Here is a 13,475-nt window from a genome sequence, read left to right on the forward strand (position 1 = left end):
ATGGCCATAACTTTGATTTTTATGGAGCTACACACCTGCTGATGGTCAGTTAATCGAATGGATTTGATTTGCAGCACCTGGCTGGTACTTACCTAAACACTGAGCTTACTTTGTTAAAGAAATTGTGGCATTTTTCTAAAATGCCGTATGTTGTTAATCCTGACTTTAAGATTGGATTTTTCTATTTTGTTTTTCAGTCAGAATGAATGTGCTCATACAGTTAGAACAATTTCATCAAACTTAATAATGGAAACAGTGTCATTATATTGCTCTACTTAATGCAGTTGTTTTTTGTTGGACTAATGTTATATGATAAATACATCTGTACATGCATGCATTTTCCTTTAATCTGCATTACAGACTGGTGCACTAAGTTCACAAGAGGAAAGTTAACTCTGACAAATATTTTAAATATACAAAAATTCAAGATAAAAAAAAAGTATTGCAAATCATTGTTTTTAATACTATGTACCTATGCATGTGTAGTAACTCTACACATGCGTATAGTAATGTGGGAGCTGCTGTGAAGAGACTTGGGTTAATTACCAGTGTTAACGCCTATTCACTGGATCTGTGTGGTGTTTAGAGCAAAGTGTATTGATTTTTTTTTCCAGTTGTACCATATTAAACCAACTCTGAACAAGGTCAAGACCTAATAGGTAGTTAAGTCGATTCAAAAACAATACAAGTCACTTGCAGTTATCCTTGAGGTGAGGTAACATGTCCTCCACTGCAACAGTTTGGTTTGATAAATGCCACTGAGCCCAGTGGTATTAATTGCCAAAGCAAATTAGGGTTTACATTGGCAATATTTTGGTCTAAAAGGGGTTGTTACAAACCAAAAAAAAAAAAAAAAAAAAAGAAAATTCCACAACTATCTTTACTCTGAGTATTCGGGATGTGCCAGTTCAAACATCTGCTCACAGCAATTTGTATAATTTTTAGAACAGAATGCCAAGAATTTTGATCCCAATACACTGTTTAGTTTGAGTTCTTCCCAAAATGAGAAACATGCCTGCAGAGTGAATCCGCCTTTCTGAACTGGGTTGTTTAGCCTGACACTGACAATGATCCAACTGTGTTTGTTTGTGTCTGATCATTAAACCAGAACAAGTTACTACGCTGCCACACACATTCGTAACCTCGGGTTAAAAGTGAAAAGACATCCCTAAAGATACATTTCAACATACCAACATCTAAAAACTGAAATGATTGGCTACTTTCACGCTTATAAACATTAACACGTCATAAACTTGTGTATTGGCATTTTCTATATTTTTCATTTACTTGTTAACTGTAATATCAAAGAGGAAAATATGAAGAAATATGTGTGAATTTACTTACAAGAAGTTTAAAGGGTTATATTTAGTCAGAAATCTTCTACAAACAGGTACAGGTCATTGTCTTAATCTTTCTGGCTTTCAGAGAAACCATTTTCAGCACATTACTGATGGATTTCTCATGGTGGAATATGTTTCAGGTCACACATTAACAAAATACCTCCACAGGTTGTGAAAGCATATCAGATTGAATCGACATCTGTAAAGGTTACTTGTGATGAGCCAATAATTCTGTGGTAGATTTTATGTCGGTTCTCTCCCTATAAAAAAAAAAAAAAAAAAAAAAATAGTGATTATAAAACCTGTCCTGTCTGAGATTGTCCTTTATATAAAACAAAAAAAGCAAAAAAAAAACAAAAAACAAGACATCCTAAGGAAGAAGGCAACTTCTTTGTGAGGCTTATATTTTAAACCATTCAGGTCAAGCTGTTTCATTTGAATTTGTACAGGGTTTGGCTGGGGCAGAGTACTTTGAAGGTGGTTAATTATCTCTGTCTGCATGCTGCAATCATTTCCATTGAACCCAGGAAGCCAGAAGGTCAGCAAAGGCATCTGCGGCTCAGGAACTTAATTTGGGCTGTACATGGATTCCGCCACCGGAGGTAGAGCACCCACTTAGGGATCCACCGCTAGAGTCCGATAGAAGGAGGGATGGGTGAGGCAGGAAAGTTAATATCATCAAGAATCTAAATCTCAAATGCTCTGATCTCATTTGAAAGTGCTTGTGAATAGGAGGCACCGTCTGAGCCAGACTTTGACAAACACCAAATGCTTCCTGTGCCGATGAGGTGGTGGAAGAGGAAGGATAACTCTGCTGGGAGGCATGGTTAATGCAAGGCCTAATTATAAGAGATAGCAGCAAGCAAATAAATGCTGACCAGGAGCCAGTGTGCTGAAATTGAATTTAATTGGACCAGATGAACGCTTGAATGTAAAATGAGCAAAAATTACGGGAAGAGGGCATCACAACTGCATACAAGATATCCGTCTGTGTTCTGCTATTGATGGAGCATTCAGTTTATTGCAGGAAGTATTTTAAAACTAATAACGCAACAAGAACTTTTAGAACAATTTGTTATATTTCAAATATGCCTGAAGGGATTGCACGCACAGCAAGAGATGGCAAATCTGTCCCCATGGAAACTAAATGTCAAATTTAATGGGACACTGCAAGACAGACTTGCTCATTGAGCTGTTTGAGAAATGTCTTGATATTGGAAAGCTGTAATTTAAGCCCCCTTCCCTAATATGCATGGCTGCAGGTTCACTCATTCTGCTCCATTTCTTAATGGGTTAAAATATCAAATGGGACCCCAAATTATTGCAAATACACACTACATAAAATGTGTCCCTCAGCCTAAGTAATCTGCTCAGCAGCTGGTAAATGTCTCCTGTGGTTCTTTAGAGGTTTCAGTCTCTAAAAAATCATGAATGATGCTTGAAAAGATGTTCGAACGTGGCTTGGAAAGAAAGAAATGTTCATTGAAACACTTGGATTTTAGTCAAGCTATTTGGCCTGAATTTTTTTAAGATGGGATATAAAGTCAGTGTTATGTACCCACACCCCTCACTGCCTTAAACACTACTGACCACCAACAGCCCTACAGAGCTCTTTCAGCAACAGAATGCTGCATCCAAAGCAGGAAGGAGCTTTTGCAGGGGATTTGAGTCTCTAAGTCTTTCTAAGGAGTGAGGACGAGTCTGAATGAATGTTTGCATTTCTATATTGGTTCAGTGATGACCTAACAGCACCAGGCCTCAGGAGCCTGCATTTGAATAATCCGTTATCTCGAGAGAACATTTGTTTTCTCAAGATAAAGCTTGTTTTCACGAGATGACAAGATAAATTATCCCATTATCATGAGAAAATGATGTTAAACAAAAACGTGCCAACATGGCCGCTCCCACCGTCCGTAATTCCCCACATCTCTTTTATATTTTGGTTTTTTTGTGTCCTTTTTCTTCTTTGAGGATTGTTTTCCGATTGGAGAACTACTTCTATTGACTTGATAACTAGTTTGTAGCATCATCCTGCAGAGACACTATCTAGCCCATCAATGGACTGGTGAATGTCTGATCTTGATTTATTGTCTTGATTAATAAAAACATACATACATACATCTTCATTCATTATCCTTATTCATTATCCTAACTGCTTGATCCAATGAAGGGTCGCAGGGAAGCTGGAGCCTTTCCCAGCAGTCTTTGGGCGCAAGGCAGGGTACACCCTGGACAGCTCACCAGTCCATCGCAGGTGCAAATAAATAAATTAATAAATGTTGTAGTTTCAGTCCACTAAGTTATCAGGAAAATTCTGTTGCTTAGACTTCACGAAGCAGTTTTCTTGGACCAACTTGATCCATGGGAATGAAAATTTATGGATATTTAAATCCTCAGCACGGTTGTGGATTTAAATATTTCAACCAATATTTGGTGTTTTAAAACCCAAAACAATTACTTAAGAAAATTATCAGCTTGAGATTTGTGACAGTTTGTTTACTTTCACACTGCAATTTTCACAGCTACCAGTGGTTAAAGTGTATTGTGCATTAATTGGTGTCTATCTAGTCTGTTTGATCAGCAAAAAAGTTAATCACAACCATTCTGACTTTGAAGATAACTAAATAGTTCAGCTACAGTGTGGACTCATTCATAGACTGCAGCACATGCAATTTTTGGCTCACAAACAAAAAAAAGGGAATTGCAGTATTCGCAGGTCTTAACTCTGACAACCAGACTGACTACAGTTAACGATTATCTCTTTAATAACATCAAGTCAAAGAATCCCTTCAAGCTGTGCATCTTTATTCCCACAAGTGCTAAATAAAAGTGAAAGTTGCAAACAGCTATTGACTTAGTCATTAGTTACTAAAATATGCAAGCGAACAGCAGTGCGACCCATGTCCTTAGACACCCTGATTAGACATCCCGCTTGCCTTTGAGAAAAGAAGCAGGGACAGAGAGAGAGGGAGAGATGGAAATCCTTCATGTGATGTTTACTGGCACCTCTTCAGAAAGCCTATTCCTGCTGTGCTGGAGTGGCACAAAGCATCTGTCTCCATCACTCAGTCAAAAGAAGAAGTCAAATTTTAATATTGTTTAACCACCAGTGGAGGTTTGTTATTTTCGTTGTTTTTCTCTCACTCTAAGCATGTATCATCATGTTAACTTTTTTAAATGTTGTCTCGTACATCTGCAAGAGCATCAATATCACCTTTTTTTCTGTTTGTCAACTCAAATATACCTTTTTTTTTCAACCTTCAGTTCTCCCCAAATCCCCCTCAAACAAAATCCCCTTTTTTATCCACAGAAGGCCAAAAAAATGTAAACATACATACAAAGTCAATGGTTTTTTTCTGCTAATGTTTTATTTATCTGGGATATAAGCCTGTTTCTCTGTGTGTGGATGTGTGCTGAGGAATTCATGCTTTTTCACTTTCAACTGCACAGAGTAGCAACAGAGGGTGGGTGAAGGGGGGGGGTGGCAAGTGGTGTGAGCAGGTGGTTGTTGACATGACACTCCCCAAGACAAAGAAAACAAAAGGAGAGAGCCAGGTTGGGAGCCAGGTTGGGCAGGTGTGCACATAAATGTGCTCAAATATTCACAACCAAAGCTGCAGAAATTTCAGCTGCATCTCCCGGAAGCATCGACACACACTTGCACGCACACACCGAAGTGGTTTGAGTCTCCCGCTCAACACGATTCCCTTATGGTTCATCTTTTAAGCTCTCTTTTTATTATTCTCTTTGCTGAGGGAAATGGATGTCAGCCTCCCTGTGCAGTCAGCTTGTTTTCTTCAATTTGAAAAATAACACAGAGTCTCTTCATTTGGTTTCCTGTCACGAGCAGCTGGCTTGTCGGGCACAAGATAATTTTGGTTGCAAAGCAACCCAAGACATGCGCCTGTGCCCAGAAAGGAGGTCCTATCACAGCGACATCTTGGGAGCACTGGGCTCGAAATGATCTGACTTTGAATTACAGAGCTCGGTGACAGGGTCTCTGTCTGTCAGTCTCTGTGGGCGCTAGTGGACTCCAGTAATAAGATGTTAAGAAGCTAACCTCCTCTCGTTACTCCTAACTGTCCTCCCCCTCCTCCTCTCAGCATTCCTCCTTTTGTGTCTTTATTCCTCTCTTCCTCTACAAGCTCACAGCAGGTTTTAATGAATATTTTAGTGCCCTTTGTTCTCATTCTGCTTGCTGCTCGGGATCAATGATTAAGACCACGCTCCTACCTGACAGCCCCCACCCCTCTGTCCTAACTATTTTGTGCGAGCATCCTATTTCTTTCTCCTTCATCTCTAATTTTTGGCTTAATTCAGCTTGCGGAACCACACCCATAACATGACACCCTCAAGAGAAATACTTCAAATGAGTCAGGTAATTAAAATTTGAAGGGTGTTTGCTGCAGACTAATGAAAGTGCTGTGGTGGGAGTGGGTTCTGGTGGCTGACATTGTCTCTTATTGCAAGCTGCGGGTGTTTTGGGCATAAACATGGTGGGGATCATTGAGAGGAAAAACAGTCACAAGTGAAAGGGTTGTTGATGCAAAGCAAAAGTGTCCAAGTGCGCTGTCACATGTCACATTTCAATAGTTTGGAATAGTAGTTTGCTAAAGCTCCCTCTAAGAAAGAACCTAAATGGATTCAGTAAGTTTTGGCAGTTGCACAGAAAGTTCCCTGAACTTCAAGAGTAAAAAATGAATAACGACGTCCTCACAGTGCCAGCTGGTTGTTAAATGTTACATGTCATCCACTAACAAAATTAACTGTGAAAATTGGCAGACATGAATGCAATGAAAGGAAGCAGACCCATGTCCCACTTAGCGTGCTTCTAAAAGAAAAATCACCATCCTCTGTGAAACAACTGAAATTCAGTCATTACGCTCCCAATTTGTGTGCTTTGTTAAACTGACAGCTGAAATCATGCATAATTATTTTCAGTTGGGAAAAAAATGACAGATGTTTGACTGCTGTAATAAAATCCCAACTTATGTTGTGTGTTGCTTTTTGGGGGGTGCAGCTCACAACAAGCTGTGTTTCAATGCAAACTGATGATCCATACAGTATTGTGCACAAAATGCAGACATAGTAAATAGTAGAATTCAGGTCAATGCTCCAGTTTTTACTTAGTAAGTGTGTGCATGGTCTTTCAAATGGAACCTGCCATGATTCTTGTGTGGTTCTTTTTACAGTTGCTTTTCCTCAAAGATGTTGAGATCACCGACTTTGTGCTGCTGTATCTACTGAAAGATCATTCATAAAACAATGATTTGAGGCCAAGCAAAGACCTTCCTGATCGTAGCATGTAATTAATATAATTCTGAGCATGAGAAATGTTTTAATGGATGCACTTGGTTGCAAAGCAGTGGGAACATTCATCTACTCACTGGTGTCGTTTTTAACACTGACTTTCCATGAACTTAAAACTTTGTTCAGCTAGGACTAGGGGTTGTTGTTGACAGCTAATCCTGTCTCGCAAGGGCAGTCGTGGCTCCCCTCTGGTTGTTTTCTTCACCAGAGAAGGTCTACAAGCAAAGACGGGGGCAACAGATTTTTGTGCATCAGTAGATGTTCATGGATTCCCAGATCGAGGGTAAAAACACCCCCAACATTGAGTTTACATACAGCCAAGAGCTTTTTCTCTGCAGTGCCAAAAAGAGACTCTACTCAGACTGGAAGCAGAGAGGAACACTCTGCCAGTGATTCAATATCAAGTTCCATCACCCAAGGCTTTTACAAGTTTTACCTTTTGCAGATACATTTTGTCAGGCTTTCAGGGAAAAATGGAAGTGTGTAGAAGAAGAGCTTGATGATTACGGTGATTATCTTGAAATTTTACAGTTTTTTTATGCAGTTTCTTGCTCTTTGTTTACACCACACCAATGTTTTGGGTTGCATAAAGGACTGCCAGAATAGTCCACCATTTTCCCACCCTGCTTGATCAACAGACAGCTTCTAATTACCGTTTTACCCCTGGCCGAACCATGGCCATGCAAACATGTTATCTTTACGCTGTATTTGACACAAGCACTTCAGCACTGTCTATACTGCAGCCAGTGGCTTTTGCTGTTCCAAAGCTGTGACTTTCCCAAAGGCAACAGTTTGAGATTTGTAAATATTTGTATTTTGTTTGTTTGTTTGTTTTTTTTTTCTTTTCTCTCTCTCTCTCTCTTCAGCTCAACTCTTCCAACACTGCATGCATAGTATGGTGTGTTGTTTGAATTAGCAGGCAAACTGACAGCAAAGTGAAGCACAAGGACCTTTCATGTGTTTTTAATGCCAACTGATGTGTATGTTTATAAGGCCCAACACCGTCATCACTTAGTTTTAATAAATGTACACTTGTCATGAAGTGGGCTGAGAAGAAAAACATCCATTTAATCTAATTCAGTTGCTCTCCGTCTTACTTGCTTAATTAAATAACTTATGTCAGATATAGTTACCAGCAGTAAAGCGTACAGAATGGAGCGGTGGTAGAGCAGCAATGAATCATTCATTCAGCGATGTCTAAACATAGAAAATAATGTTGTTTTGCATTTTTATAATTTCATAAAGTCAGATACTGTATAAAAAATGACAGCATACATCAAGAAGCAGCAACTGAAGTCAATTGAATACAATAAAAACCCTGCAAAAATATTCCTCAGACCTCTGATTCTTACAAGTTGGTTGTAATTTAACTCTGTGGCTGTAATGGTTTGTGTCGAGTCTCACCACTCTTATTAAGCTGGTTTCTAGTGGCAACCAGTCCCTTTTACAGCAGAGAGCTTGAGATAGAAGTCAAATGAAGAAAAGTTAAGATATCAGTGGAGCTTTTACCATGATTATAATATTCAAAGCAATATTTTTTTTGCAAAAATAACAGCCAAGTAATCTGTAATGGATATAGCATCTAGCACATTTGTTTTTTTTTAATCATTTCTACTCCAAGTCGACCAGACAGCAAAAACTGATCAATACCATCTTGAGCTACAGCATACATTAAAATAAATATTTCTGGATGATATGCAAGGTTAAAAAGTGATTTCAATTTTATGACCCGTTAATCAAAATAACTATGGATTCTTAGTATAGTAAAAAGATATTTCTCCATCAGCTTTAATCCTGAAATACAAAAATTTTACAAAAGTTATTAATTGATAGAAGTTATTGTGCTGTTTGACCTTGTGGTGAAGGTAAATGACTTTGTGAGTAACAATGGGTGAGTTAATCCAGAAGTCAAACATCAAAAGGATGTGCTTTATTTGGAAAATGTCACCTTAAAACACAACTTTGTGTGATTATAAGTGTATAGTGTTTTGTCTGGAATGACATGTCAAATCAAACTTTTATATCTAGAGAGGTATAAACAGATAGTTTATAACATCCATCTAATCATTTTCTGCCTCTTATCTGGTGTCCAGTGTGATGTGTCAAAAACTGTCTGCAACCACGTCTGCGAGAACAAAATGAGTCGCGAGTCATTCGCTTCTCTGAGCCTCAAGAACAAGAAAAAAGTTCTTGCTTCACATGAAGTATGCAGCAGGCTTTACAACAAGCACAAAGGATATTAAGTGTGAACAGACAGAAGTTTTTAAAGAACATTTTGGGTTGTACCTTTTAAGTGACTATGGCTGTATATCACTGGGCATACTTAAAAGCAACTATGCAGTCGTAAATGACTATACATATATTTTATTTAGATTTTGTCTCACAGTCTTTGAAGTGTGCTCAGAGCGCACACATCACTGAGAATTTCAAATGTGCATTGTTTGTACAACAGAAACAGACTTTGAGTCCTGATCTGGTTCTTGAATTAGTAATTTCACAAAGTTAAATGATTGTCTGTACCTGTCAAATAGCCCACCAAGCAGAAACATTTGACCATTCCTAATAGGCTAACTGTTTTTCACAAAGGCTCACTAATATTTTGAAAAATGCAAATCCGACATGTCCTTCCGACTGTCACCACTTCCAATCAACCTCTCCTGTATAGCTTTATCATCTTGTTTCCTTTCTGTCTCCCTCCTTTATTTTTCATCCTGTTGGTTAACTGAGCCGTAATGTTCCTAAATAGGAGCTTCCTTTTTGTCTCTCTACTCACCAGGCAGAAGAACTTTGCCCGAGGCATTGAACAGCAGCTCCCAGATGGCATGGTGGTGGCATCGGTGCCAACGGAGGTTCAGTGCCACGAGGAGCTGTCAGACCCTGTGCCCGACCCAGAATACCTCACGGGTATGAAACCATATTTCATCATTTGGCCCTGTAGCGCACTCCTGTGCAAAAGTATTTTATCACGTATCTGTCTGCAAGAAGGTAGCCACTGCTATAAACTCTTACCATAGAACTCCACTCAGTTTCCCGTCACTAACCTAGGATCTGCTTTGGTTCAGGTATAAACTGACAAAAGCAGCAATGTATATATTGAAATGGTAAATAATGGTAAACCTACACTTATTAGTACACTTATTATAATGTTTTTTTTTTTTCACTTATATAAGTAAATCTAACCTTTTATAGCTTTGGGAATATATCGTAGTTTTAACATGACATATTTTCTAAAAATAGATTCTAGATGAAGAAATCTTATATTTCATATTTTGACCCTCACAGGGTACACTTCGTTATTCATTGTGCTGCATGCTGACATTTGGCATGACTACTAGGCTGAATTATTATCAGGAAAAAGGTTTCAGTGAAGGAGTCTGTTGCTGTAGGTCTACTAAAAGTGTGTCTTATACCCAAGGGGACATGAAGAGACTAAAGTCTGACAAACTGTCATAGTGTGTCTTTGGGATTGTAACAACAGACATCTGTGTCAGGGTTCCTTTTTCTACTGTCCCCTGAAACTGGGTCTTTTTGTTATTTTTGTTAAATGTTGACGTAACATGTAGAGATGGGAATTTTAGGTAATTTTTCAATGACTAGTCAAGTCAGTTAAAATACATTTGTTTTCATCATGACGTCAATATTAAAATGATAGGTACTTTCTCCACACATTTAAAACTGTGAAATAAATGTGAAATTATTTTTTGATTGTGTGTGCTCCTCTTATTAGACTTTTTAAATTTTATTTTAAATATTATTTTAGCTCTTGTGGGCTTGTACAGTTGGTAGATGAGAAAGTGGATCAGGGAGACGCTGTGACTGAATCTGGCCTGGCTGCATCAAGAGGCTGCCACTTAGGGCAGGTGCTGTACCAGATTAACTAAACACTGCCCACAGGAGCATTCAGCTACATCTAAACCAGTTATTTTCCTTGTTTTTCCATCTGGTCTTTCTGCTCCTAAAGTGTAACATATTTGTAAAGGTTTAGTAACCGTGCTACTTTGGTCTGTTGCTTCCACTATCAGTGAAAACTCTGGTAGAAACTGCTGTTAAATTATCCTGCTTCCATCTCCAAACCAAGGTAAGGAGGCAGAGAAGAGGCTGTTCCTCCTGGACTGCTTAAAGCCTAAAGTTCTGTGATGTTTACTTCTTAAGGTTGTAGCTAAACCGGCCGTTTCTCATCACTAACTTTGTCTGCTCAGGCGACCCCACTCTCATTCAGACATTTGCTGTGTGTCAACAAGCCGTCATACTGTGCATCTCTCTTTCTCTCTCTCTGACTCGAGCTCACCCTTAAAGGGATGACACCGTTATTTTAACACAGCGCTCTAAACAGTTTAGCATCCCTGCACATTGACACTCCCCCTCTGAAGTAAATATATATATATATATATATACATATATATATATATAAAATTAATGAAAAAGTAAATTGTGACCTTTGGCAAATGACTACAGTGCCTTGTTTCGACTCATTTTCCACATCACTGGTACCATCATCTGCATTTTTACACTGGCAAGTGTACTGGAGGTTTTAAAGGCCAGGTTTTCTAAGCAGAGTCAAATGTTTATGTTCTCAAGTTGAAGTGAGTTGTAGTTTGTCAGTATGCATCCCTGGACAATTCAACTAAAGGTGTGTACATATTCTGGATGAGCAGAGTGGCAATAAGCTCTGGCCAGGACTTGTCATACTTCACAAGAAACCTCATGCATGTACAACGCCCATCAGGGCTTCGCATCTCTGGCTTTATGTGCCTTACATGATGTGCTGTGTTGAATTTTTTTTTTTTTTTTTAACCTCCCAATGGCTTTAGATACTTCTTCCTCAAAGCTACCTGTCCAATGTTTTCAAGTTTAAGAAAAATATTACTTCTTTTTTTTTTTTCTTGCAACCCTGGAGGAGGGAACAAATTCCTTTCTTTGTGCAAAGCATATGCATGTGTTTACTCTGAGAATTTTATGACCCACAACTGCATATGCTTTACTTGGTCAGCATAATACTAGTATCAAGAAACCCATTGTCAAAAAAGTCAAGTCAGCTTGTTGCCCTTTAAGCATCTGAGACCTTGTTCACACAGTGATGAGTGTTTTCACAAACACAGCTTTTTCTTTGTACTTCGACTGAGCAGACGAGCGGGTTTTGAAATAAATTCATCCTAGGAAAATGCTTGGAAACTTTCTGTGTGGTCATGTCCCATGGATAGTCTAATTTAGAGTTTAAAGCTTGCCGTGTTAGGTTGTCCTGCCCTGTGTTTGGACTGCAGCAAGAGGTGCACACTACAAAGAACATGGTGCCGCCTTTGTTAACAGAGCTCTTATTACATGTTGGCACGTGCATGAAAATCACAAAGGCATCAGAATGTGCTATGAAGGTCACTTCAACATAATACCACTACAAAAAAAAGAGGGAGCCAGAGAAAGAGAGAAATAGCAGAGAGAAGAGATACAGAACAGATCAGAGCAGTCATTGTGGAACAAGCATCATAACCTCTTTGTCTTTAACCTGATTTAAGCACATATTTCCATTTAGATTCCAATTCAGACAACTTTATTAATCCCACAGAGCGATTCATGTTTACGGCTCACCCACGCCTACATTTCAACAAATAAGTCAACATAATAATTTTCAACATTGGTAGCAACAGTTAAAAAAACACACATGACCAGAATTTAAAATGAAAAAAATGACTGGTGACATGATAAATGAAAGGAAAGATGGGATTCCAGGAAATATGATCAATTCATTTGAAGACCAGAAAAGCACTCAGAGAGCGCACACCTCCACCTCCAAGCACAATATTAAAGAATCCTTTAAAAAATTCCTGGATCCAAACGGTGATCCGCATTACCCACAAAATGAAAACAGTTCTTCCTTTAACATTTCTGACTCCTTAAAATTTAATGAAAACATGTCCATAACTTTTTGAGTTATCTTGAACACAAAAAACAAACAGAAAAACAAACAGAGAAACACCTGCAAAAACATAACCTCCTTGGCAGAGGTAATGGTACTAATACCAAGATTACAATCGGTATCCATCGATGTCAGCATGACCTTATTGTTTTCTCTTTTATTGCAGAGGGTATGGGGGTTTTAGCATACTTATGCTCATTTTTTAATAAACAGTTTCATGAAAGCAGATAAGGAGTAGATGTCTTTATGATGTCTTCAAGTGTTATAATGAGCTGTTCTTTTCAAACTTTGATCCACATGGTTTTAAAGCAGATCCAAAACAAATAGAATGTCCATTTACAAACATACGTGGTCAATATTAAAGTTGTCTCCACGACTACATCACTACATCATTACATTACTACATCATTGGTAACACCTGTCACAATTTGTTATATCCTTCCCACGCAATAACAACTCGACTTAATTATGTTGTTAATAACTCGTGGTCATAACTTAATTGTGTTATTAACAATTCGTGGCCATGACTTGATTATGTTGTTTAGTCGTGGCCACGACTTACTTATGTCATTAATAACTTGTGGCCACAAGTTAATTATGTTATTAATAATTTGTGGTCATAACTTAATTATGTTATTAATAACTCGTGGCCACAACTTAATTATGTTGTTAATAACTCGTGGCCACGACTTAATTATATTATTAATAACTCATGGCCACGACTTAATTATGTTGTTAATAACTTTTGGCCAGGACTTAATCATTTTGTCAATAACTTGTGGCCAAGAGTTAATGTCGTTCCCACGCAACAATAACTCGTGGCCAAGATTTAGTATCTTGTTCCCACGCATTATTAATGCATGGCCACAAGCTCTTTTTTTTAATATCTTCGTCACCAAACAGGCTCCGAACAT

The 13,475-nt window shown here is 38.3% G+C and overlaps 1 protein-coding gene across 1 annotated transcript in view; it reads left to right on the forward strand.

Moving 5' to 3' along the window:
* astn1 (astrotactin 1) overlaps positions 1-13,475 on the forward strand; it is a gene marked incomplete at both ends in the record, with an annotated part of 379,418 nt that overhangs the window by 180,089 nt on the left and 185,854 nt on the right. The window contains one exon of the mRNA XM_079244285.1: positions 9,427-9,554. Within this exon, the coding sequence (XP_079100411.1) occupies positions 9,427-9,554 (128 nt within the window). The remainder of the gene's footprint in view (positions 1-9,426; positions 9,555-13,475) is intronic.

This window comes from Telmatherina bonti (assembly GCF_933228915.1).
Source record: "Telmatherina bonti genome assembly, chromosome: 7".
Taxonomy (NCBI): Eukaryota; Metazoa; Chordata; class Actinopteri; order Atheriniformes; family Telmatherinidae; genus Telmatherina; species Telmatherina bonti.